Raw genomic sequence first — 25,204 nt, 5'->3', positions numbered from 1 at the left:
TCTTACTCAAATTCTAACGGTACTAACCAATACTTCTACATCCTGAAACGAAAACAATCAATTGGAAACGAAACAAACTGTTTTATCTAAATGGGGAAATCAATGGAGAGAATGTTGTTGTTATTATTGAATATTTATTTCATTTTGAATCCAAAAATCTTGACTTCATTCTGATGATGAACTTTAGTAATGTACTCAAAACAATTCTCACATCTTCACTCAGAAAATTATAATTTGATCGATTTTGGATTTTCCCTTATTTATAAACTACGACTTTTGATATAAATAAATATTCTGTACTCTGACATAACCTCTACCAATCTCGTTCCATCATAGAAATAATAATAACAAAGATTATATATCTTTGAATAATATTATTATTATTTATGCTCCATAATATTGCCAAATTTTTAATCGATTCGGAGGTTAACCGTTGTCTGATACACGTGCTTCCCGTGTTTTCTGGATAATTTTGTTGACTGTTCGAGTTATTTCTAACAGAGTTTAACTTCTAAATAGATACTAACTTTGTGTTGTATAAAGGAAACTAAAGGTAGGCAATTTGGGGTTTATTTCCGTTATACTGAGAACAGTTTTGAAAATCTAACTCTCATAACCTATCTTATCATGGATTGGTCTCCAGGGGGGTCCATAGACCCCCCGCCTACGCCACCGTCTCCACGATTATGCACATATCTAACTCCTAAATCACAGCATACGGTAAATCACCTATTTTCGAACAGTAGAAAGAACAATAGTGACTATTCCCCAGCTGATGTGTCCCTATTGGTAAGAGAGGTGGATGCTATCCAATCTATATTTCAGGAAGACCAAGAAATGCTTAATGAAGCTATTCTTATTTCGCAATCCCTCTCCCAACTACTTAATCAGTCAAAAACTCGAAAAAATTCTTCTAAACCCAAGATTATTCATAAATACTCCCCTTCCGACGTCGGGCCCTTTATTATTATAATGGAATCCCAATCTTCTGAAAATCTAGGCAATATCCACCCTATGAACCTCGCTAAAAAATTGGCCTCTTTGAATATAAAAGGTATAAAAGAAATAGCAAAGAAAGGAAAAAAAAGAATTTCCATTTCTTTTGAGTCACCCGACTTAGCAAACAATTTTATAGCGGAAAACCCGTTCTCCAATGATTCTGACGTAGACGTCTTTATTCCTTCTCGAATGGTTTCTAGTAGAGGGGTAATAAGAAATGTCGGCTCCGAAATCACTTCTGAAGACATAATCAAACATGCCAATTCAAGAATCAAAATTCTAGATGCCCGGGCACTTAACAGACGTGTTTCTAAAGAAGGTGTCATATCCTATGTCCCATCTAATACCTGGCTAGTGACATTTCAGGGAAAAAATCTTCCAGATAAAATTTCTCTATGGGGATGTGTTAGAAACGTTTCTTTGTACGTAGGCCCAGTAGTCCAATGCTACAATTGTTTACGATATGGACACACCAAACCCAACTGTCATAACTCCCCCGAAAATAAACGATGCAGAAACTGCTCGGAAAAACATGACGAGAATGATTGCCCCAACCCAAGTAATCCCAAATGTTTATTTTGCACGGGAAATCATGCTTCCACCGACCGCACATGTCCCGAATATTCACGACAAAAACAGATTAACCACCTAATCGCTCTAGAAAATATCTCTTATTTCGAGGCAGTCAAATTGATCCCCAAAAATTATAATCATAATTCTCCCTCCCACGATCACTCAAACCCTGACCACCTTAGGCCACAACTGTTCCCTAGGCTTCCTTCTATAACGTCAAAGAACGACTCCAATATAATAACAGTTCAGAACCGTAGATCACTACTACAATCCAAAACTACCAATAAGCTAACCTACTCCTCAGCTCTAAAAAGGAAGAAAGGCCCTACGTCTCCTGGTTATGATAGAGATCTTCATAACTCAGAAATATTCAGCTTCTCACTTCCCCTTTCTCCAATTAGAAATACTAATCAAGGTTCTCAACAGCATCTCCCTCCCCAACATAACAGATCTTCTTCTCCAATGACCTCTCTTTCAGATGAAGAGATAATCACTTTGATAACATCCCACATTGAAAATAATAGAAACTCAGATTTATTAAAGAGTCTTTCGGTTTTGATCACCAACAATCTAACTTCGTCATCAGAGAATGTTAACAAGCCCCCCAATTCCTCCTCCTCCCTTCCCACTGAATAAATCTCCCGCTATCTAAGGTTCTCTTCATCAGTGATCTAAGTTAAAGTTTATAAAAAAAAAAAAACTCCACCGACTTCATGGTTACTATATTACAATGGAATATTAGATCTGTTTTCTCAAATATAGATAATCTAAGATTCCTGATAGAAGAGAACCCACCTACCGTGGTCCTCCTGACGGAGACTTGGCTCAGAGAGTTTCATAATCTGAAAATAGCGGGGTACAACATCCTCAGACAAGATCGAACGAATCAGATTGGAGGAGGCATTGTCTCTTTCATTGGGAACAATCTGGCTTTCGCTGAGATTCCCTTCCGTCTGTCGTCCTGCCCTAGTTCCGTTCAGATACAGGGTTTTATTATCCTCAACTTCAACCTCACAATTGTTAATATCTATTGCCCTCCAAGTGTTGTTCTGCCCCTATCCTTCTGGGACGAACTATTAACTGGCATTTCATCTCCGTTCATCATCAGTGGGGACTTGAATGCCCAGAATCCTAACTGGGGTTCCGGCTTTTTCACACAAAATGGTAAAATTCTGGAGGAGCTGCTGCTTCTTAATGATATATGTATCTTGAATGATGGCACCCCCACTAGAATAACTCCTCCGAACGCGAATCCAAGCGCTCCTGACATAACCCTGTGTTCTAGCGATATAGGGTTGATCTCCTTGTGGAAGGTTATCCCAGATCCAGGACGAAGTGACCATTTGCCAACTTTGACTTCCATTGGCATGGATTCCCAAATTCCCCCACATATCAGTTCCCATTTCTCCACTAGAAAGTATAGCATAGGAAGAGCGGATTGGTCCAAATATCAGCAAGTAATCATTGACGGTATGGAGTCACAGACTCCCAGATCCCTACAGGAGTTCAGAGATCGAGTGTTGGAGGCGGCTGAACATTCTATCCCTAGAAAACATCAACCCCGCCATTCTTCTTATAGAAAATCATGGTGGAATGAAGACCTCTCTGCCCTCGTTAAAAAAAGATCGCAGGCGTTTAAGGCCTACCTTGAGGATCCATCCATAGAGCAATTTCTACGAGCAAAAAATATCCAAGCGCTAACGAGGAACAAAATCCGACAAACCAAAAAAGACTCCTTTAGATCTTTTTGCGAAAATTTGTCCCCTCAAAATGCAAAAAAATTATGGTCCGACGTTAAAAAATTTAAATTAGGTTGTCGACCCCCAGTTATCCCGGTCTCCTCTCCCTCCTGTGGTCAGGAAATTCTCGAAAGACTGTGTCCATCCGGGCCCGTCATCCTTCAGCGACCTCCTCCACCCAGAGTTCATCGACCTCTGTCTTTTCCTCCAATTACGTTGGATGAGGTATCTTCCTGTATCAGGTCAAAAAAGGATTCTGCCCCAGGATTGGATGGTATCACATACAGCATGCTGAATTACCTTCCCCTTCAGGCCAAACAACTTCTTACCAATCTTCTGAACGATCTGCTCACATCCCCCTCAGTCTGCCCATCGCTCACTGAAGTGCTAGTTATTCCCATATGCAAACCTAAGAAGGACCCTAATGATCCGCTTAGTTACAGACCGATAGCACTGACTTCTTGTCTTCTGAAGATCCTTGAATCCCTGGTGGCTGTGAGAATAGAGAAACTTTACGAAACATTCAACGATCCTCGCGATTTCCAATTTGGGTTCCGCAAAGGAAAATCAACTAATGACGCTCTATCCCTATTGATTTCGTCCATCTACTCCTCATTCAACCGTAATGAAGTCGTCTTAGTGGTTTTCCTAGACATCAAACAGGCATATGACTCTATACAGTTTCATCTCTTGGAGGACTCGTTGCTGTCCATCGGGGTTCCTCGACCTGTGATAGAGCTGCTTAGATCCGTGTTCGTCAATAGAAAGATATTCCTACTGGACCCATATTCTAAAAAAACTCTTGGTCCCAAACATTCCACCCTGGGCATATCTCAAGGCGCCCCAGAGAGTCCAGTCCTGTTCAATGTCTTCGTCAGAGACTTGCATTTATATGTTAACATTCCTGGTGTGACGGTTCTGAAATATGCTGATGATACCACGCTTGTAGTCTCGGCCCCCGATTTCCCTACAGCTTATCAAAAAATGACTCAGGCTTTATCTTCGGTTGAGAGGTGGGCCTCTTCCAAGCAATTTCAACTGTCGCCAAACAAAACAATCGCTCTCTGCTGCCATAAGACAGCGAAGTTGAACTCCAACCCACCCCTAAAATTGTGTGGGGCTGATATTCCGTGGGTCGAACAAACAAAATATTTGGGAGTTACCATCCATCAAAACCTGAAATGGAATACGCACATTGAAAGAATGTGTGCCGGAGCTTCCCAAGGAGTTAATTTGATGAAGTCGTTGTGCAGAACTTGGTGGGGCTCTCAGCCTGAAACGCTGTTGCTGTTGTATAGGGCCATGGTTCGTCCATATCTCGATTATGGTTGTTCCTATTATGGGAATTGTCCTAAGACCCTCATGACCAGGATGGATCGGGTGCAGTACGCTGCGCTGCGAGTTGCTATGGGTTACATGAGATCCACTCCTATCCCCATCATTCTGGCCGAATCTAGGGAGTTACCGCTCAATATCCGTAGAACCTGGTTGGCGATCAAATTTTTATCCAAACTAGCTAAGATCACGAACAACCCGGTCCTTCTGAAAATCAAATCCTTGGAACCCTGGCTAGGCCGTGGTAATCCTCCTCCTCTAGTTGAAGCCTTGCCTCTGCTGACTGCTGGATATTATTCCTCTCCTCACCTTCCTTGCTTCGCTCATTCTGGTTCTTTGAGGTACAGTTGCGAAAAGTGTGATTACTCTTCGGCGAGGAAGAAGGATGTCAGGAGGCACGTGGACTCGGTTCACCCAAAATTCAAATGCGAGATATGCAAATATGTTTCGAATAAAGAGGAAGATTTCCGAACGCACCAAGATACAGTTCACAGAGAACGTAAACCTTACAATTGTCGCTTGTGTGAATTCGCTACCGACTGTGAGGATGATTTGGAAATACATAAAGATTCCGCACATTCCAAGCGGTACAAATGCGCCAGCTGTGATTTCTGTACGAAATGGAGGAAAGAGCTCAGGAAACACTTGGATGTCTTTCACACAGAAAAATATGAATGCGATTCGTGTGAATTCGTTACGAATCAAGAAACCGACCTCCAAGCGCACCGAGATTCCATTCATTGCGATCCTGACACTCTCGACTGCAATCTATGCGAGTATATTGCGAATTGCACGAGTGACTTGAAAAAACATAAATCTTCAGTTCATCCTGACGCCCACAAATATAAATGCGACAAATGCGACTACTCTGCAAAGAGGCAAAGATTTCTTCTGAAACACATGGTTTCTGCCCATCCCGAATCCGAACGCGATGTTGATTCAAATTCGGAAAATGATGCTGTTACTGATGATTCCGATACTGAGCATAAATGCGACCAATGTGATTACGTTACGAAATGGAGAAAAGATCTCAGGAGGCACGCAGACGCCGTTCATCTAAATCATAAGCCGAATAGGTGCCGGCTGTGCGACTTTTCAACGAAAGAAAGTTATAACCTCCAAAGGCACATCGATTCAGTCCATCGCAACGCTTGGACTTTCAAATGCGAGTCTTGCGACTACGCCGCCAGCCAAAAGAAGGACCTCGAGGCCCACGTGCAATCAGTGCACGAGAATTCGAAACTTTTCAAGTGTACCTTATGCGACTACTCTTGCAATCGTAAAAATTATCTTGACCAACACACCAATTCCGTCCATTTGAAGCTATACCAGTACAAGTGTCCAGAATGCGTGTATTCTACAAACAGGAGGCACCATCTGGACAGGCACATCCAGTCGGTTCATTCAAACGCGAAGGAATTTCAGTGTCCCTTATGCGAGCACGCGACAAATCAAAAGGGCAATCTTAAAATCCACATGGATGCTGTTCACTCGAAAGCAAACCTGTTCAAGTGTCATATATGCGATTTTTGCACGGCATATAACACCGAACTCGTAGGGCATATAGATTCAATTCATTTCAACGAGAAAAAACATGAGTGTGCATTTTGCGATTATAGAACGAATAGGATTGGAGATCTCAGAAAACATGTAAATTCCGTTCATTCAACCTCGCAAAATACTATAAAGTGTCAGTCGTGTGATTATACGACCAATTGTTCACGGAATCTTAAGAGGCATACAGATACCGTACATCAGGAATACAAACCGTATAAATGTGAAATTTGCAATTATGCCACAGCTCACAAAAATAATCTCAAAAATCATGTGAATTCTGCTCATAAGTGTCACTTATGCGACTTTACCGCAGATCATGACGATGATTTAGGAAGGCATTTCGGCACTGTTCATCCTGATTTAGAGCTGTTTAAGTGTGATTTGTGTAAATATGTCGCAACTAGGAAAAACCATCTAAAACGACATTTACTTTCTTTCCACCCACAAATATGACATTTTAATATAACATAAATATTTTTACATTCTCAAATTCCACTTCGTCCAATAACCAGCATTTCGGATGATCTGGATTCTTTATTTTTATATATGTTAATTGATCTTTTATTTTTTTATTTTTTATACCAAAAATATTATTTTAATCTTTGAAGGTGGTAAAAATAAAAATTCTTTTTCGTGAATCTATTACAATTATTTTGATATGGCCAATAATTATTGGTGAATTCGATAATTAAACTAAAAACTGCATTACCTCATTTTCGCTAAGAATGAGTTATTTCCACCACATATGAATACACGATATACAGGGTGTCCCAAGGTGAGTGGTGGCCTATCCGACGTTTACGGACAACGGATATAATAGAATTGTTCTGAAAATTTGGGTATTATAGAGGGTGTTTCATGAGTTGTTATTTGTTAATTTTTATAAACGTGAGTGCTGGATATATATAACTAATGAAATTCCGACAATTTTTAAAGAACTTTTCAAAGAATAAAGACCAAAACTATGATGAAAGTTGATATTGTTGGCTCAATACTTCGCACGGTGTAGGACATATAGGTCCGGCAGGCAGCGACCCTGCCGTACCTAGAATGCTTCTCTTTGGTAACTCGAAGAATGATCGTTCGGTTCGGGATATCTCGATTCTATCGTTTGCGCTCGAGGTGATATTAATTTCTCGCAATTCTCAATTTCGTTAGAATGCACTTTTGTTTGTTTTTCCAATTTTATTTTATGGATAAGCATTTTTAGAATATTTTTATTTGTTATATATATTTTCGGTTCTTATTTTCATATTTGTTCCGAAATGATGTTTATTTTTTAAGTGGTATGCAGGGCTAAAATAGTTATTTCTCAATCATTTTTTATTTTTAACACACCCCCCTTGGCGTGCAATACAACGATAGCCATACAAGTAGGCCCGTGTATTTTCTTTTCTCCCTGAATAAATCGTTCTTCAGTACAACTCGTTTGGTTGATTTGGGGTTGTTGCTGTTCCTAAGGGTATTTACTGGGGAAATAAATCTACCTGGCGCCCTACTTCTCTTTTGTCGGTTCCTAACATTGAACCCACCCCATCTTCACTGAGTGAGATTTCTTGCATTTTGCTGTGACGAAAGGTCACAACATTCAACTATGCATTGTTTGAATCTATCATGAACAATTAAATTTTAATTTTCAGCTGATATTCTCTTCTCCATGAAGTATGAATTTTTAGAATGTACTTCCGAAGGTAGTGTATCGAAATCAATCTTCGATAAACATTGTTTGAATAATAACAGTAACATTCATCGTTAGATTATGAAATGAATTATATGTGTCAGCACCAAAGGCCCAGCCTTTCTAAGAAATGAAAGACACATCAATTCATTTAGCATAAATTCCTACATAAATGTATGTCATCACTCCACTGTAGGATTGAAAATTTGGTAATATTATGGAGCATAAATAATATTGTTATACAAAAATCTTTGATATTATTATTTTTATGATGGAATGAGATTAGTAGAGGTTATGTCAGAGTACAGAATATTTATTTATTTCACAAGTCGTAGTTGATAAATACGAAAAAATCCAAAATCGATCAAATTATAATTTTCTGAAGGAAGATGTGAGAATTATTTTAAGTACATTACAATAGTACATCGGCAGAATGAAGTCAAGATGTTTGGATTCAGAATGAAAGAATATTCAACAATAACAACAACTTTTTTTCATTTAGATGCAACAGATTGTTTCGTTTCCAATTGATTGTTTTCGTTTCAGGATCTAGAAGTATTGGTTAGTACCGTTAGAATTTGAGTAAGAATTGCTACTCAAATCATAGGATGGATTGAAGCATTTGATTTCCCAATCAAGTTTTACAAATTATGGCGTTCACAATTTCGAAAATGACCACTAAAAACTTTTATATGTTATATGAACATGTATATTTACTATGAATAGATCCTTTCTGATGGTTTGAGACTCCTCTTCAAAAAGAACGACATATAAGTTTGTTGATCACCTCACGATGAGTTGAATTTATCAGAACGACTCTTGAAAGAGAATTCAATTTGAGAGAGCAACCTCAGAGGTAGGTCTATATACAAAGACCCAATCTGAGTATATTGTTGTATACAAAAAATCCCATTATTGTTACTAAAAATAACTTTGCTGAATAAGCAATATTAAAATAATATAAAAGAGACTTCCTCAAACTGCGAAGCAGTTCCGCCCAGACCGTCATACAGAACATTAGTTCCGCCCAGACCGTCATACAGAACATTAGTTCCGCCCAGGCTGTCGTATAGAACGTTAGTTCCGCTTAAGTAATTATACCACACGTATCGCATATTGTAATTCATACGTATAGTAGCTCTAAGTATCAGTTAAGTGTAAAAGTGACCTGTAACCATAACCAGTAATAAATCAAGTTAAGTTAAGTGCACTGTTTCAATTCCAACGACCATTCGACGAGTTTTGGTGTCTTCTCTAAAAAGCCACCTGGTGTCAGAAGAACCTTTTTTAAAAACCCAAAAGTTCGCAGCAGGAATACGACACGAATTTTTGGTGTCAGAAGTGGGATTAATCAAAAAGAAAGTTGATCAAGGATTAACCACAAAGTTGATCACCCAGAGGTACCCAACAACCCCAAGAGGGACAACAAATAATCAGCCCACAAAGGGACAACAAGGGATCGCCGGATAGGGATCACCTCAACGCAACAAGGGGTCACCAGAAAAAGGGACCACCACAATTCAACAAGGGATCGCCAGAAAGGGATCACCAAAAAATCAATCCAAGGGTAACCTAGAGCCAGAGCCAAAGCCAGAGCCAGAGGGATCAACACCAATCAACCAGAACTTCCGGACGCAAAGTCAGAGGAGCACCTCGACGGAAGGCCCCACCCAAACACCGCAACCAAAAGTGAGTCAAATTTTTGAAACTTTGTAAAGTATATAAAAACTGCACAAAATGTCTTTCAAAGGAGAAAAACCAGGCACCGCGAATGATAATCTAAGTGACGACGAACCATTTGAAGAATTACCATTAACTGTTCTATTCAAATTCATAAAAACATTCAATGGCGACAGGACGGAACTCAACACTTTTATAACAAATGTGAATTCAGCATTTTCATTGGCTCAACCAAATCAAATTCCAAGTCTTTTTCTATTCGTAGTATCACAATTATCCACAAATGTCATAAATGAAATCGATATTGATGAAATAAGTGATTGGACAACCCTAAAAACCAAATTGAAAACGTATTACAGTCAAACAAAGCATGTCGCACAAAGCCATGAAGAACTAGAAACACTTCGTCAATATTCGAATGAGGGAATTACCGATTTCTTCAAAAGAGTCGAAAAAATCAAAAATGAATGTATCCAAGCTGAATATCTATCTTCCGAACCAGACGAATTCACAGCGATTAAGAAATCAATTCAAAGAACTGCATTGAGAAGATTTATCATTCATTGCAAACCGGAAATATCTCAAATGTTAAGAGCTCGAGATATCGACAATTTGAACGAAGCTTATAATATGGCCCTTCAAGAAGAAAAAATTCTCAATTATACAAAAAATAAATCGAATAGTTCAACCGGACTTTACTGTTCTTATTGTAAAATGAAAAACCATAACACAAAAAATTGTCGCAAAAAACCAAGGTCTAATAATTCCAACCATCAATCAAGTCGAAACTCTTATCGTAACAACAACAATTCTCAGCCAGGAACCTCCAATAATACTCATAATGCAAATTCCAATCATAATCCTAATCAATTCAACCCAAATTTCAAGAGAATCTTTTGTACGTATTGTAAAACACCTGGACACGTTTATGAAAACTGTAGAAAGAGACAAAATCGAAATAATTATACTCAAAATCCCAAAGTCAATAAAGTAGAAAAGGATTCTTTAAACTTGAAAGGTCAAACTCTGTCGAATGTCCCAGAGTTGGACCATGGCCAGTATATGGAGGCATTCGAATAAACCATTACGGAGCAGAACTCCAAATAATTTCATTCAATGTCGAAAATTCACCAAACAAAAAGATAAAATTTCTAATAGACAGTAGAGCAGCAATGTCTTTAGTGAAACACGATTCATTAATTCCTAATATCACAAAATTAAATCGTGAAAATGTTGTTTCATTCAACGGAATAAATCCAAACCAACCAATTTTATCCTTAGGCACAGTCGACCTCGAACTTAAATTCGAAAATTTCACTTTTCCCATAATGACTCAAGTAGTTGTAAGTCATGAAGTTCGTTTTGAAAATTATGATGGAATTTTAGGTGTTGACTTTTTACAGAAAAACAACGCAGTACTTGATTATAATAAGAAAGCTTTAATCATCAACGACATAATTATTCCCTTTGAAAACAAGAGTCCTCAGAAAATAATCTTACAACCACGCAGTGAAACGATCGTTGAAGTTAACCTAATTAATAATTTATCTGAAGGTGTGATTAAAAACCGCGAAATCGACGATGGTATACTCATTCCGAACGCACTCGTGAAGAACAATAAACAAAAGGCTTATCTACCCATTCTGAATCTGAGAGACAGTACCGTAACGATTGATACTGACAAATTGAAATTCGAACTAGAAGAAATAATTCCTGATGTAATAATTAATTTCACCGAGCAAATGACGCCGAATGAAAGGAAGCACTTGTTATTTGAAAACCTACGTACCGATCATTTGAATTCAGAAGAAAAACAATCCTTATTGCAAATTTGTAATCATTATTCAGACTTATTCCATCTACCTGGAGATTTTCTTACCTCAACAAAAACTTTGAAACATAAAATTCCTACGACAACTCAAGTTCCAATTTCCACAAAAATTTATAGATATCCCAAAATTCACGAAGAAGAAGTGAAAACGCAAATAAATAAAATGCTTGAACAAGACATAATTCAAAATTCACATTCACCCTACTCCAGCCCAGTTTGGGTTGTACCCAAAAAAGCAGACGCTTCAGGAATCAAAAAGTGGAGATTAGTGATAGATTATCGGAAACTCAATGAAATAACTGTTGGAGATAATTATCCATTACCTAATATTGAAACAATTTTGGATCAGTTAGGAAACTCAATTTATTTTTCAACATTAGATCTAGCCTCAGGTTTTCACCAAATCGAAATGGACGAAAAAGATAAAGAAAAAACTGCATTCAGTACTCCTTCAGGACATTTTGAATTTAACAGAATGCCATTTGGATTAAAATCAGCGCCCAATACTTTTGCACGACTAATGAATATTGTTCTATCGGGACTCCAAGGAATTGTTTGTTTTTGTTATTTAGATGACATTGTTGTATATGGCTCTTCTTTACAAGACCATAACGAAAAATTAAGGAAAGTATTTGATCAATTGAGAATACATAATTTGAAACTGCAACCAGACAAATGTGAATTCTTGAAAAAAGAAATTACTTATCTTGGTCATATCATAACAGATAAAGGTGTAAAACCAGACCCAAAAAAAGTCGAAGCTATTAAGAATTTAAAGGAACCAACCAACGCAAAAATGATTAAAAGTTTCTTAGGATTTGTTGGATATTATCGAAAATTCATTAAAGATTTTTCAGCAATTGCGAAACCTCTTACATCATTATTGAGAAAAGATCAAAAATTTGATTGGGGAGAATCACAACAGAAAGCTTTTTCTGAACTGAAGAACATAATAACAACCGATTCATTATTAATTTACCCAGATTTCTCTAAACCATTTATTTTAACAACAGACGCATCAAATGAAGCTATAGGCTCAGTTCTTTCGCAAGGAAAACATGGAAAAGATTTACCAATTGCCTATTATTCAAGAACATTATCAAATACGGAAAAAAATTATTCAACCACTGAAAAAGAACTATTAGCAATCGTTGACTCTTGCAAACATTTCAGACCATATTTATTTGGAACCAGTAATATTCAAATCTATACGGACCATAAACCTTTAATTTATCTAAAAAATTGTTCGGATCCTTCAGGACGATTAGCACGATGGCAAACATTATTAATGGATTACAATTTCGAAATAAAATACAAAAAGGGTAAAGAAAATAAAAACGCTGACTTCTTAAGTAGAATTCCAGATTATAATGTGAACTCTATTGAGGAGAGGTGTGACGAAACAGAAAATTTCACATTCAATGATTTTAAACGTTTTCATCAGATGAACTTGAATATTCCAGAACCAAAAATGATAAAGAAACCTCTAAATAGAATTCGTAATTTAGTAATTCCATTTTCAACAGACAAATCAGAAAGAAATGAATACTCCGATTACGTGTACAAACACTTTTCAAACATAATTCCTCAAAATAATCGAATTGCAGAAGTAAGTCTCAAAAAACTACCTGAACAAATAATCTATGTGATATTTATCAAAGATGACGTCACAGAATCCACAACATATGAAACATTATTTGAAACCCTATATAACTTGAAAGCTTTATTAAAATTCAACAATTGTTCTAAGTTTGTCATAACTGATATTCCCAAGAATAATGACTTGATCAGAAAAGATACTTTTAACAGCCTTCTATTCTACTTATTCCGTGATTTCAAATATAACATATTAGAAGAAGATAGAATGCCAATAACAGACAAAAATATGATCAAACAAATATTATTTGACTATCATGATTCACCATTATCAGGACATCAAGGATTTGAAAGAACGTATCATAAAATCAAGGAAAATTTTTATTGGGATAATATGAAAGAAGATATAAGAAATTATATCAGAAATTGTCAAACATGTCAATTATCGAAAACCGTTTTCAGAAATAATAAAAGCCCAATGCAAATAACGACAACCTCATCAAAATTTTGTGAACAAATTGCAATGGACATAGTTGGTCCTCTACCAGTAACTCAAAACGGCAACAGATTTATTCTCACTCTTCAAGATGATTTAACGAAATATATTCAATTATATGCAATGTCTAATCATGATGCAGAAAACGTAGCAATTCACTTTTTAAAATTCTGTACTAATTTTGGCTTCCCAGAAAAAATATTATCAGATCAAGGAGTCGAATTCACATCCAAGACATTGAAAGAATTGAATAGAATGCTAGGAATAAAACACAAATTAACCACTCCATATCACCCACAAACAAACGGATCACTCGAGAGAACTCATTTAACGTTAAAAGATTATTTGAGATGTTACGTAAACAAGGATCAAAATAATTGGGATGAATTTCTTAACTTAGCAGCATATTCCTATAACACGAACATACATAAAAGCACAGGAGTAACACCCTATGAATTAGTATTTGGACAAAAATCAAGAATACCTAACTCCATTCGAAAACCTTCTGAAAAACCTCATTACTCAGATTTAGCGAATTCAATTGCGAAAAAATTGAAAATTGCCAGAGATGCAGCAAAGGAAAACATAATAAAGTCGAAAGAAAAATCAAAAACTTATTATGACAAAACACATAATCGTACTTACACATTCAAAGAAAATGATCTAGTAATAATTCAAGATTCCAGAGCAAAACAAACCAGTCAAAAATTATCCAAACATTTCAAAGGACCTTTCAAAATAATTCAAATTCATGATAATGAAACCGCCACTGTTGAAATCGATAAAAACAAATTAAAAACTTATCACTTCAATCTACTGAAACCTTTTAATATAATTTCAGAAGACGAAAATTCCCAAAATGGACATAATCAAGATATTACCATTAACGACCCTTCTATTGATGACCCAGGGCCTAGCAACCGAATATAAAGTAACTCCAATTCCTTCATCCTCAGGAATCATATTTCATAACTTAGGCTTAGCAAAAATATCTAATGAACATTTCACTCTTTTATCCTATATTAATCTTACACATATAGAGGAGAAAGTACAAGTAATTAAAGATTTTTATTCAATAACACTCAGTACGTGTCACATCGCAATTAACGATCAATTGGCTAATGAATGTTTTAATCAAATGAAATATATTCAAAAAAAGTTGGAAACTATTCAAAAATCATTCAATATAATTACTCATAAAATCAATGTTATATCTAGAAGAAAACGAAGAGGATTAATGAATGCCGTTGGCACGGGAATTAAATGGTTATTTGGAAACCCAGACAGTGACGATGCACAATTTTATTCTGATTCCATAAACTCGTTAATTAATAATGAAAAACAAACCGAAGTTTTAATGCAACAGCAAGTTAATGTTATTTCCGATACCATAACAAATTTCAATAATTCACTCACTAGAATGAATGAAAATATTAATATTCTAAATAAAAATTTGAAAAGTTTCAATAAATTTCAACAAGATATGATAACTATTAAAAACAGTTTTGAAGTCGAAATAGGATTATCCAACCACATTATTTCACTTATCGAGATGACAGATGAGTTAACCAATCAGTTGAATGAATACGTGAATGATATTTCTCTTATTTCAAATAATATCATCAGTTACAATATTTTACCACCAGAAACTCTTTATTCCGAATTGCATAAAATTTCTACGAAGCAAGACCTCCCATTGCCATTGAGCGTTGAAAATATTTTTATCTTTTACAAATTGCTAGAAATGAAATCATTCATTAACAAAGGATTATTAGTATTATCGTTCAATGTTCCGATTGTTACTAAAGGAAAATATGAAATTTATGAAATATTATCAGCACCAGTGCCTCATCATGAAGATCCAATGTTATTTTCATATATTGAACCAAGTACACCTTATATTGTGATTTCGAGAGAAAAAACCAATTACTTTAATTTGAATACTTTAGATAAATGTTTCGAAACACTTCCAAATAATTATTTGTGCAGACATTTATATACTATGAGGAAGACGAACAACAATAATCAATGTGAAATAATATTATTCAATGAAAGAGTTGATGTTATTCCGAAAACTTGCAAAATCCATAATTTCATTGCAGAACTAGAAATTTGGCATAAATTAGGAAATAATCAATGGTTTTATAGTTTATCTTATCCAACACAACTATCAATTGTGTGCGATGATAAATCCACAAGAGTAGAACAAATCTCTCAAATAGGCTTATTTGAATTAAATCCAAAGTGTAAAGCATTTACAAAAACAGTAATTCTAGAAGTTCAAGGACAAATTGGCATAAGTGAACTGATGAATATTTTGCCATTCACAGATATTAATGAAGACGATTGTTGTAAAAACTTAAAGAAAAATCTCACACTAGAAGCAGTAAAACTAGAACCATTAAAATTGAGCAATTTAGATCTTAGAGAATTGAAATATGCCAAACATAAATTATCAGAATTCGATGAACAATTGCAGAACCAATTGAATAAACCATTTATAATTAAACATACGAATTGGTTCACAACCATATTGTTGATAATTGCTTTTATGATAATTTCCATTATAATTTACAAATGTTTGAAATGCTTCAAATTCATAGACTTATTCAGAAAATGTTGCAAATCAGATAGCAGCAATGAAAGATGCCTTCCTTGTCTCCAAATATTTAATAATTGTAGTCAAAAACCCACTCATGAATTCAGTGTTTCATTTAAAAACGATAAATTTGAATCAACTGAATCCGATTTGAATGATGAGAGTCAATCACTAAAATCATTAAGAAGATCACAAAGACTCAAGAACATAAAAATATCAAGAAATTAATTCAGTACTTGACTCTATGAATATTTTGTATTGTAACGTGCGTTCAAAAAAATTCGTCGTCAAGTAGGCTATGAAATTTTGAAGGCTGATGTTCGGTGGCTGAACGTATGTCTTTCCCTGAATTACTTCATCTTCCCAAAATGTAAACAATGATGACATTAACCTATATATCGTAATTTTGTACGGAAAGGCACTTTTCAGAAAAGGTTACCTGTAAATTTCACCCAACTTTCGAAAAGCATTTCTTTCATTGAGTAAGATGACAAGAATCCAAACAATCTGAGGCGGTTAGATAAGTTCTTCGTAAAAATTTTAACCTTCCACTATTTTCATACGTAAGAGATATGAATCTTGAATTGATCGTGGTAGTATGTTTTTTGTAAGAAGGTTCTAGTTACTTCAGTCATATGAATAAATTACAGTAAGATTCTGAATAAAATGTTTATTAATTCTCTATAAATATTGAATTGATTAAGTCATTACTGAAAATCCATGACTAAACTAAAAGAACTGAATTACATGAAAATAGCTATTGGACAATTTATTAAAATTCAATTCAGCTATAAAAAGGTATGATGCTTTCTCCTTCATAACGTTCTGCTATTGTTTCATAAAAGAAAGTAGGTCCACATTTTGCCTTTGACTGATGCATACTGTCAGTATGCATCAGTTCAGTATGATATTGAACTCCAATTTTTCTCGGATGCTTCAAGGTTAGGTAATCACACCTTTTCAGTTTTCTGATAACATGTCAATCTTTATGGAAACAAATGGATATCTTTTTTTCAAAATCGGGTGGCATATGCCAACGGATACTCCATCCACTTGAGATAAAATCTGAAGAGAGGTTTGTCGAGCTTCTGTCACCATGTTTTCATTATTACTGAACTCTAGAGTTTTCTTTTTTGGTTTTTTGTTTGAACATACCTGTTTCGTCAACACATCGCAAAACAGTACAATGGAAAAATTCATTCTTAATAATCTACAGCAACATAGGCTTCAATGAAGTCGCCGGAACAGAATATTTCCATTTTCCTTCAATTTTCTTTCCAATTTTGAAGTAGAATTCAATAGTAAAAGTCTTTCACACGTCCGTAAAAACCATCTTTATAATTTGCTGATAATTTTAATTCAACAACAACCCAAAATGCTAAAATGACAGTTCACCTGGAAAATAGTAAAGCACGAGCTAAGAATTACGTTTAGACACGAAATATCGACGTTCAAAACTCCATAGCCTACTTGACGACGAATTTTTTTGAACGCACGTTATAAATTCAATCTTCATCATTCCATATTTACAAATTTTTGTTAAATTAAGAAAGCACAAAAATTTTAAATACCCCCAGAGGTGTTGTATACAAAAAATCCCATTATTGTTACTAAAAATAACTTTGCTGAATAAGCAATATTAAAATAATATAAAAGAGACTTCCTCAAACTGCGAAGCAGTTCCGCCCAGACCGTCATACAGAACATTAGTTCCGCCCAGACCGTCATACAGAACATTAGTTCCGCCCAGGCTGTCGTATAGAACGTTAGTTCCGCTTAAGTAATTATACCACACGTATCGCATATTGTAATTCATACGTATAGTAGCTCTAAGTACCAGTTAAGTGTAAAAGTGACCTGTAACCATAACCAGTAATAAATCAAGTTAAGTTAAGTGCACTGTTTCAATTCCAACGACCATTCGACGAGTTTTGGTGTCTTCTCTAAAAAGCCACCTGGTGTCAGAAGAACCTTTTTTAAAAACCCAAAAGTTCGCAGCAGGAATACGACAATATACAAAGATTAATCTCTAAAAAAAAAACATATATATTTTAAAATCAGCTGATAATTGGTCACTTCTTTGTAAAAAAATGACCAAATTACATACATCTTCTTCAACTTTTCCCAAACAGTCATACTTTATATGGTTATACAGATTTTCTTATGTTGTAGGACGCAGAACAATTTAAGGGTAGATGAGCGAAGGTTATGTCGAATTTTACTTTTCCTTAGAGAGTAAATTTTGCAGGACTTGGAAAAGCAAATCGTTTGGAACTATTTAAGTGGATGAAAATTGTGATATGGTATGTAGAAACAGATTCCAGTGGATTTTGCCAGATATCGAATGATGAAAACTGATATTTCTACGCTGCCACTTTTGAGAAGTTATACTAGGATGGAAAATCGTTTGAAGTATCCTGAGCAAAATGTTTACATCTTGCAACACTTGAAAGTTAAGAAATATATTATTACATAATTTTTTTTAGGGTTTATTTCCAAATATATGTAACATCTTAATATCAGAGGTTTATGTTAATATATTAATAAGATTGACATTTCAAGAAAAATGTACAATACTATTATATTCTTCAATCAATAAATATTCTTACATTGTCTCCTTATTGCTATGAATTGGCGAATCCAAAAATCTAGACGCCCTTTGCCGACTGAATTACGAAACTACTTTGACGATACTGCAAAGTCAAACAAATTTAGTTCCTTATTTTTTTCCTTATCTCACGTTGTGTAACAAAGTATTATAATTATTATTTGGAGTAGATATACTGGGATTATTATCTTGGTTTTCGGAATAGAGAAATATTGATTCCGAAAAAATATTGGAAAAGGTATTTATACCAGTGCTTTCAACTGGCAGGAGTTTGGTTAAACGATTTTTCCTTGTGAGAGTTTTCAGCTAAATTCAATTGACGATTTAGAAATACAATTCCATAATTTTCATACTTCCAAATGAATGCTTTTTCTCATCTGTAGAACTTGTTCCATAAGCTGAATCATATTTATGTCTCTTGAGATTTCAGTATGAGGAATACCTATATCATAACATGGAATTAAAATACTTCAAATAGGAACTTCACAAACTCAGTATATGCTACCTCAACATTATTAGCTTGGTTTGATTCAAGAAAGAATCTGTGAAATAATAGGATTTTGTGTCTAGGTACAGTGGATCACAAATATCATCGCTCGATTTTATTCCACAATTCATCCTTTTCAAATGAAATATTTCCAAAGAATGTTGATCTTTCTTTACGAAACTAAATCAATCAATTCACCTCCGATAAATATCTTGATTTACTAGAAAAACTCTGTTAGGCCGTACAAATCTCGAAAGGAGTACTGACAAACGTCAAAGTTTGTTTTCATTTCGCAGCGCCCTCAACGGTAATTGGATTCGCGAAAACCTGCTTAAACAGTGAACATTATTTGAATCTATGATGAAAAAATATAGCACGACAAATATGAATTGATAACTGGAGGTGTAGCATTCGAACACACTTTTCTCTGATCATAATAATTAATACAATTAATAATAACAATGCCACAATATATAGGCGTTATTTGCTGATCGATTTTTCATATTCATACTCAATTTTTTTAGAGAAGATAAAGGATAAATAATTATGGTTTACGGTTTACTGCTCATCTGTGGTGGGGAGGTGAAAATTTAATTTGAATTAGCCCGCCAAATCATATCTTCGTTATCTACTCACAGCCGTCTATAGAGTTTTTAGAAGGCTGTGTTTGCATCCTATTCATATATATTTTTAATACATTGAATAAAATTCCATTTCCTTCAAATATTAATTTGAATAAGGGATAATTAGTATAATACCTCTTTCGGTGGTCATGCACGCTGTATCAACAATTTGAATGATTTGATAAGACCAGAGAATTATGAAGATTTTGAATTATGTATATGGTACCATATGTTTTTTGAAAGTGTTTATTATGTGTTCTTAACATTAGTATGGCCTATGGGTGGCATTGTTTGTTATCTAAGTATGAATGAATTCGTTTTGGAAGTGTATTGTAATATGTACAGTTATCATAGACATAAATATGTCTTTATGTCTATGGTTATAATACAGTAATACAATAATAAATCTATGCATGAATAAATGAATCTATTCTTTTATGATCATAATCGATTCGTATCAGTATTGAAGAAGTGAATTTCAAGTAGGTGCTTCATTGAGCGAATATAGTGATCGATTAAATGCAGAATTCAAAATCTGATTTAGATTAACTGGGATCACGTAAGTTTAAAATTTATGAATATTGATTTGTGATGATTTATGTTCTTGTGATTGGTGAATACGTGCTTAACACAAAAAAAAAACAGTTTACATGCATGATGATAATATCATATGATTTCAAGCTCAAATTTCAATGTATATGATATTCATAAAATAAATATTTTAAAACTTATTCCCTGATCAATTCCTCATTCATTAAATGTTACTTCTGATTAGGTTCTCGGAGAATTATACATAAAAGTATTCTTACGATTTTCTTTTTGTAATTGAGTCGTGGAAAAATGGCCGAATTCGCGCGATTTTCTTTCCATAGATATATAATAACTAATTTTATGACTATGTTCCTACCTTACTAGTCTTATGGAGAGTAGAGAGAAGGAGAACGATCGACGTACTAAAAATGTGTCCCCGAAAACAGGAAACTTAGGATAGGTGTCGCTGCGATTACAGCGGGTATCGATAAGGGGTGGGGATTCAAGCGTCAATTTGAAATGAACAGTCTTACCTTTCTTCAAATCTATATTAAATATGAGTTCTCTGAATTATATGCAGTAAAATGTAAGTCAAAATCAATGAAATTCAAAAGAAATCATTGATCAAAAAAATTGTACCTACTTTTGTTTATCATTGTTTATTGAAAGCAGCTATGTTAGTTGGTTTACCGTAATCTTCAAAATTATATAAATCATCACATCACATCACATCATGACAACAAAAGGTAGCAGTCTCAGATTTATCACTTAGGTATTGGAGTAGATTCTGTTGCCAATACTCAGCTGAGAACCTATATAAACCATATATTATGTTATGCCAACAAAATTCTTCAAGAATATTCTCTTCTGAACCATGTAGTTTTATTGGTTAGATATTCTTATTCAGAATAGTCAACTTCTCACGAGGGATGACAATTTCGATTTCGTTTATAATGAATCCATCATCTTTTTGATATCTTCATCGCAAAAGTGCTCTTGACACACAAATTCGTTCGGAGTCGATTCTTGAGATAAGGTTTTTTTCAATTTTCTCTCAAAAATTCTCTCGGAAATTTTATCTCTTCTCCTTTTCTTTCCGATGCCAAAACACTCTTATACTAGCGCACGCTTCAACATTCCACCATGGTCATATGTTGTTCTCTTATCAAAAATCGAAAATAATAATATTCCTATCATCTGTCATCAGGGAAACAGTTTAACTCAGCCAACGAGCCAACTACAATTTGATTTGTGTAAATCAAAATTTCGCACTCTCGTGATGGCCAGCGCGCTTGTTGGCAAAAGCATGAACTACCATATTGGTACATATTTTAGGGGACAAAAAATCTGTGGTCTCAAAGCAGCGATCGTTCTCCTTCTCTCTACTCTCCATAACTAGTCTATTTATGGTGCGGATTATAGAATAAAATAATTGATTTAATGGGGGCGGGGCGATTTTGTGTCCTTGGTTCGAATTAGCCCGCGAAATCATTCTATAATCATATATTCTGTGGAACAAATTTGATGAAATATCTATGATTCCCTGGAAGGTCCTGTTGTGGAAATTCAAATTAAGTTTTCATTTATTTACTAAATATCTATGTTTCACAATCAAATGGTTAATCCGGCGATCGAAGTTCGGTTAAACTCGCTGTAAGTGAGTAATTTGAAATGCTTGAAATTAAAATGTTATAGGTGCTAAATTTAAACATATTCACTGTTAATTTGGAAGATTCGTGATAAAAGAGATATTTCCAAAATTATGATTATTTTAATCCCTTATAATTCTTATTGCAGAGCAGATATATAACTGGCATATTCAGTCCGAAAAAAAGCAGTCTTGTGAAGATATTAATAATTGGGAGTTGAAAATAAAACAAATTGGTTCGGAAGTAAATACCTGCGTTGTGAAAAATACTGACCGCAGTCAGTAAGGAAGTTATATTACTTTGAGGTTCGTATTCGTATACAGGGTCTTTCACGAGGAACCTCACCCATATTTATACGGGAAACTACTGAACGTATTTTCATGAAATTCAGCACTTAGGCAGGCTGCACACTGACGAAACTGGTTTTATGAAACTGGTTTTATGAAACCGGTTTTATGAAACTAGTTTCATAACTGCCACATGAGCAGTTTCTGAGATGTCGTCGGATGATGAGGACGTTGTAGTGTTGTGGTGGTGGTATCGAAACAGAAATAAGAAGCGGAAGTACTGGGTTCATCCCCTAATACAGAACAGATGTCACAGCAATTATGTAGTGGCCAAAGAACTGCATCAAGACCCAGTGAAATTTCAAAATTTTTATCGAATGTCGGAGTCTGCTTTTAATCACTTGCTACAGTTAGTAGGTCCCCCACATTACGAAAAAGGACACTAACTGCAGAATGGCGCTATGGTCTCCCATGCAGCTTGAACTTTGTTTCTATTACTGTACTCTTTCAAATTGTAATTGTACAAGCACGGATGCTTTTCTACAGCTTCCACGAGTTTTGTGTTGAAAACTTGATCTTCAGGCATCGCTTTTTGCTGCAAATATTAAATTCACAACTCACGCCGACGGAGGTATACAACAAACTGTAGTTACATGCAACCGTGCTAGCGGAGTTGCGTGAAATGCAGTTGCGCAACGTTATGAAATTGTAGTTTCTTAAAACTCAGTGTACTCATCTTTCAATTTTCTTATCAACTGGTTTTACGAAACTTGAGTTTCATCTCTCATGAAACCGGTTTCATGAAACCAGTTTCGTCAGTGTGCAGCCTGCCTTATATGTATTTCACGATGCTGATGAAATCTAAAATATTTTCAAGGCATGAGCACCTCCGGTTTTTCCGGAAATGACGTCAACTTCCGTTTTTTAAATTAGAACACCATTTTTTTATTGCAGAAATATATTCCTAAGAAAATTTCGAGTTATTTCGATGTAACATTTTTCAGTTTTGGTTGGAAAATTCTCTCTGAGCGGGAAAATTCGAAAAAAAAATCGAAAATAGAGCTCCGCTGAAACAAGAATAACTTCGAGGTTTTTGGATGGAAAATTTTCATTTTTGGGATTTTTCAAGATGTAAGATTGATGTATCCACTTCAAAAATCTAAATCGCGATTCATGATACAGGAGGTGAAAAAATCGCTTTCAAAGTTAGGGATGACAAAATCGTGAAAAATCAATTTTTTCAAATAAGAACCCAATTTTTTTATGGCAGATATTGAATCTACGTTAGAAAATAATGTGAGTGTATGCATCACACCCTTGTCCTAAAGTGGATATTTTCTGAGTTATTCACAAAAAACTGTTTTTCGTCTTGAATTTTCAGCTATTTCTTTTCCCTTCACGCCAAAGAGATGAAATGTTCAGGAACTGTTACTTAAACCATGTTTTAGATTTTACTACCCTAATATGCAAGAGAAAAAAGTTACAGGTTGTTCCTGAATAGATGGCGAATTTTGATTCGAATTTGTATCGAAAACCTCTTTATTTCAACTAATCGGCCATCGGTTTTCTCTCCAGTGATAAATAAATAATTCCTTATGAACCATATGCAAAAACTTACCATGTTTTACGTTCTTTTTTTTTAATGATAGATATCATTAATTACATCTGCCAAATTCCTCTTTATTCGGTAGCATTTTGTGTTTACTATTAATTTGGTAATAATTCGTATTAAGTTAAGAAATCGATCACTATGCCTAATTTTACCAATGAAGATTATTTAAATCTCATTCTACTTCATGGAGAATGTAATAAAGTTGTAGAAAGAACGATTCGACTGTTCATTGAGAGGTTTCCTGACCGACCCAGACCAACGAGAGATACGATTAACAGAACCATGACAAACTTGAGAAATGTCGGATCTTTCGTAAAAAAAACTATACACAGAGAGAAAAGTGTAGTAGAAGATGAGAACAACGAAATTACAGTTCTTGCATATTTTCGTGTGAATCCTCAAAATTCTCTCAAAGATGCCGAGATTGATCTGGGATTATCTCAATCGAGTGTTTGGAGAATATTGAAAAACATAAAATGCACCCATATAAATTCAATGGGGTACAGCATTTGAAAGAAACTGATTTCGTCAGGAGAACAGAGTTTTGCGAAGCTATGATAATTCGATTTCAAGAGAATGAAAACTTTTTGGACTGTATAATTTGGACAGATGAATCTAAATTCACAAAGAATGGTTCTTTCAATAGGCATAACAGTCATTATTGGGATGAAGAGAACAACCACCACTTCAGACAATGGAACTTTCAAGAGGCCTGGAGTTTCAATGTTTTTTGCGCCATCAAAAATAATGCAATTCTCGATGTTCACATTTATGATGGGACTTTAACTGGTAAGATAGAACACTACATGTGTTCAATGCAATGTTTGCATTATTTAAAGAATGTTCTCCCTTAGGAGATAGATATTCTGACATATTGACTCAAATAATTGAGCCGCTAGTACAGAACCATAATGACTTATGGTATCAACAAGAAGACGCGAGTTATATATCCGAGAACGATGAACCACGAGCAGTTCCACGAAATCAACCAGAGAGAGAAGAATCCCAAGCTAGAGCAGTTCCATTCTTCACTACGTAGACACCTTTCTGAGGATGGAGGAGTTATATATCTGAGAACGATGAACTTCGTTGGAAGATCGCAGGAAGTGCGATCTCAGCATCGTCTCTTTTTCCAAGAACTAAGAAAGTGTACCGAGGTTATAAATTATAATTTTATCATCATTGAATTAGTTCTGACATAACTTTCACTGTATAAACGTATTGTACGAAATTAGCTTTTTAAAAACGCTTTTCCTGCCTTAATAAATATAACTGGCGCAGTCGACGGAGTTTCACGGAGTTTTCATTGTGAAAAACTTCTACC

At 35.0% G+C, this 25,204-nt stretch overlaps 2 protein-coding genes across 2 annotated transcripts; both read left to right on the top strand.

Moving 5' to 3' along the window:
* The first annotated feature begins 4,533 nt into the window (after positions 1-4,533).
* On the top strand, positions 4,534-6,829 carry LOC123321586 (zinc finger protein 600-like). The gene has a single exon (XM_044909257.1). The coding sequence runs from the start codon at positions 4,548-4,550 to the stop codon at positions 6,654-6,656; it is 2,109 nt and encodes a 702-aa protein (XP_044765192.1). The 5' UTR covers positions 4,534-4,547; the 3' UTR covers positions 6,657-6,829.
* Positions 6,830-9,049: 2,220 nt separating this feature from the next.
* LOC123321834 lies at positions 9,050-16,311 on the top strand. Its single transcript, XM_044909616.1, has 2 exons — positions 9,050-9,570; positions 14,326-16,311. The coding sequence occupies exon 2, from the start codon at positions 14,344-14,346 to the stop codon at positions 16,309-16,311; it is 1,968 nt and encodes a 655-aa protein (XP_044765551.1). The 5' UTR covers positions 9,050-9,570; positions 14,326-14,343.
* Positions 16,312-25,204: the final 8,893 nt, after the last annotated feature.

Source organism: Coccinella septempunctata, chromosome X (assembly GCF_907165205.1).
Source record: "Coccinella septempunctata chromosome X, icCocSept1.1, whole genome shotgun sequence".
NCBI lineage: Eukaryota > Metazoa > Arthropoda > Insecta > Coleoptera > Coccinellidae > Coccinella > Coccinella septempunctata.
This window is presented reverse-complemented; position numbering and strand designations above follow the sequence as displayed.

What these genes read in the sequence shown, in the direction of transcription:
- LOC123321834 (XM_044909616.1), top strand. Translation starts at nt 14,344, where the DNA reads ATGGACATAATCAAGATATTACCATTAACGACCCTTCTATTGATGACC.
- LOC123321586 (XM_044909257.1), top strand. Translation starts at nt 4,548, where the DNA reads ATGAAGTCGTTGTGCAGAACTTGGTGGGGCTCTCAGCCTGAAACGCTG.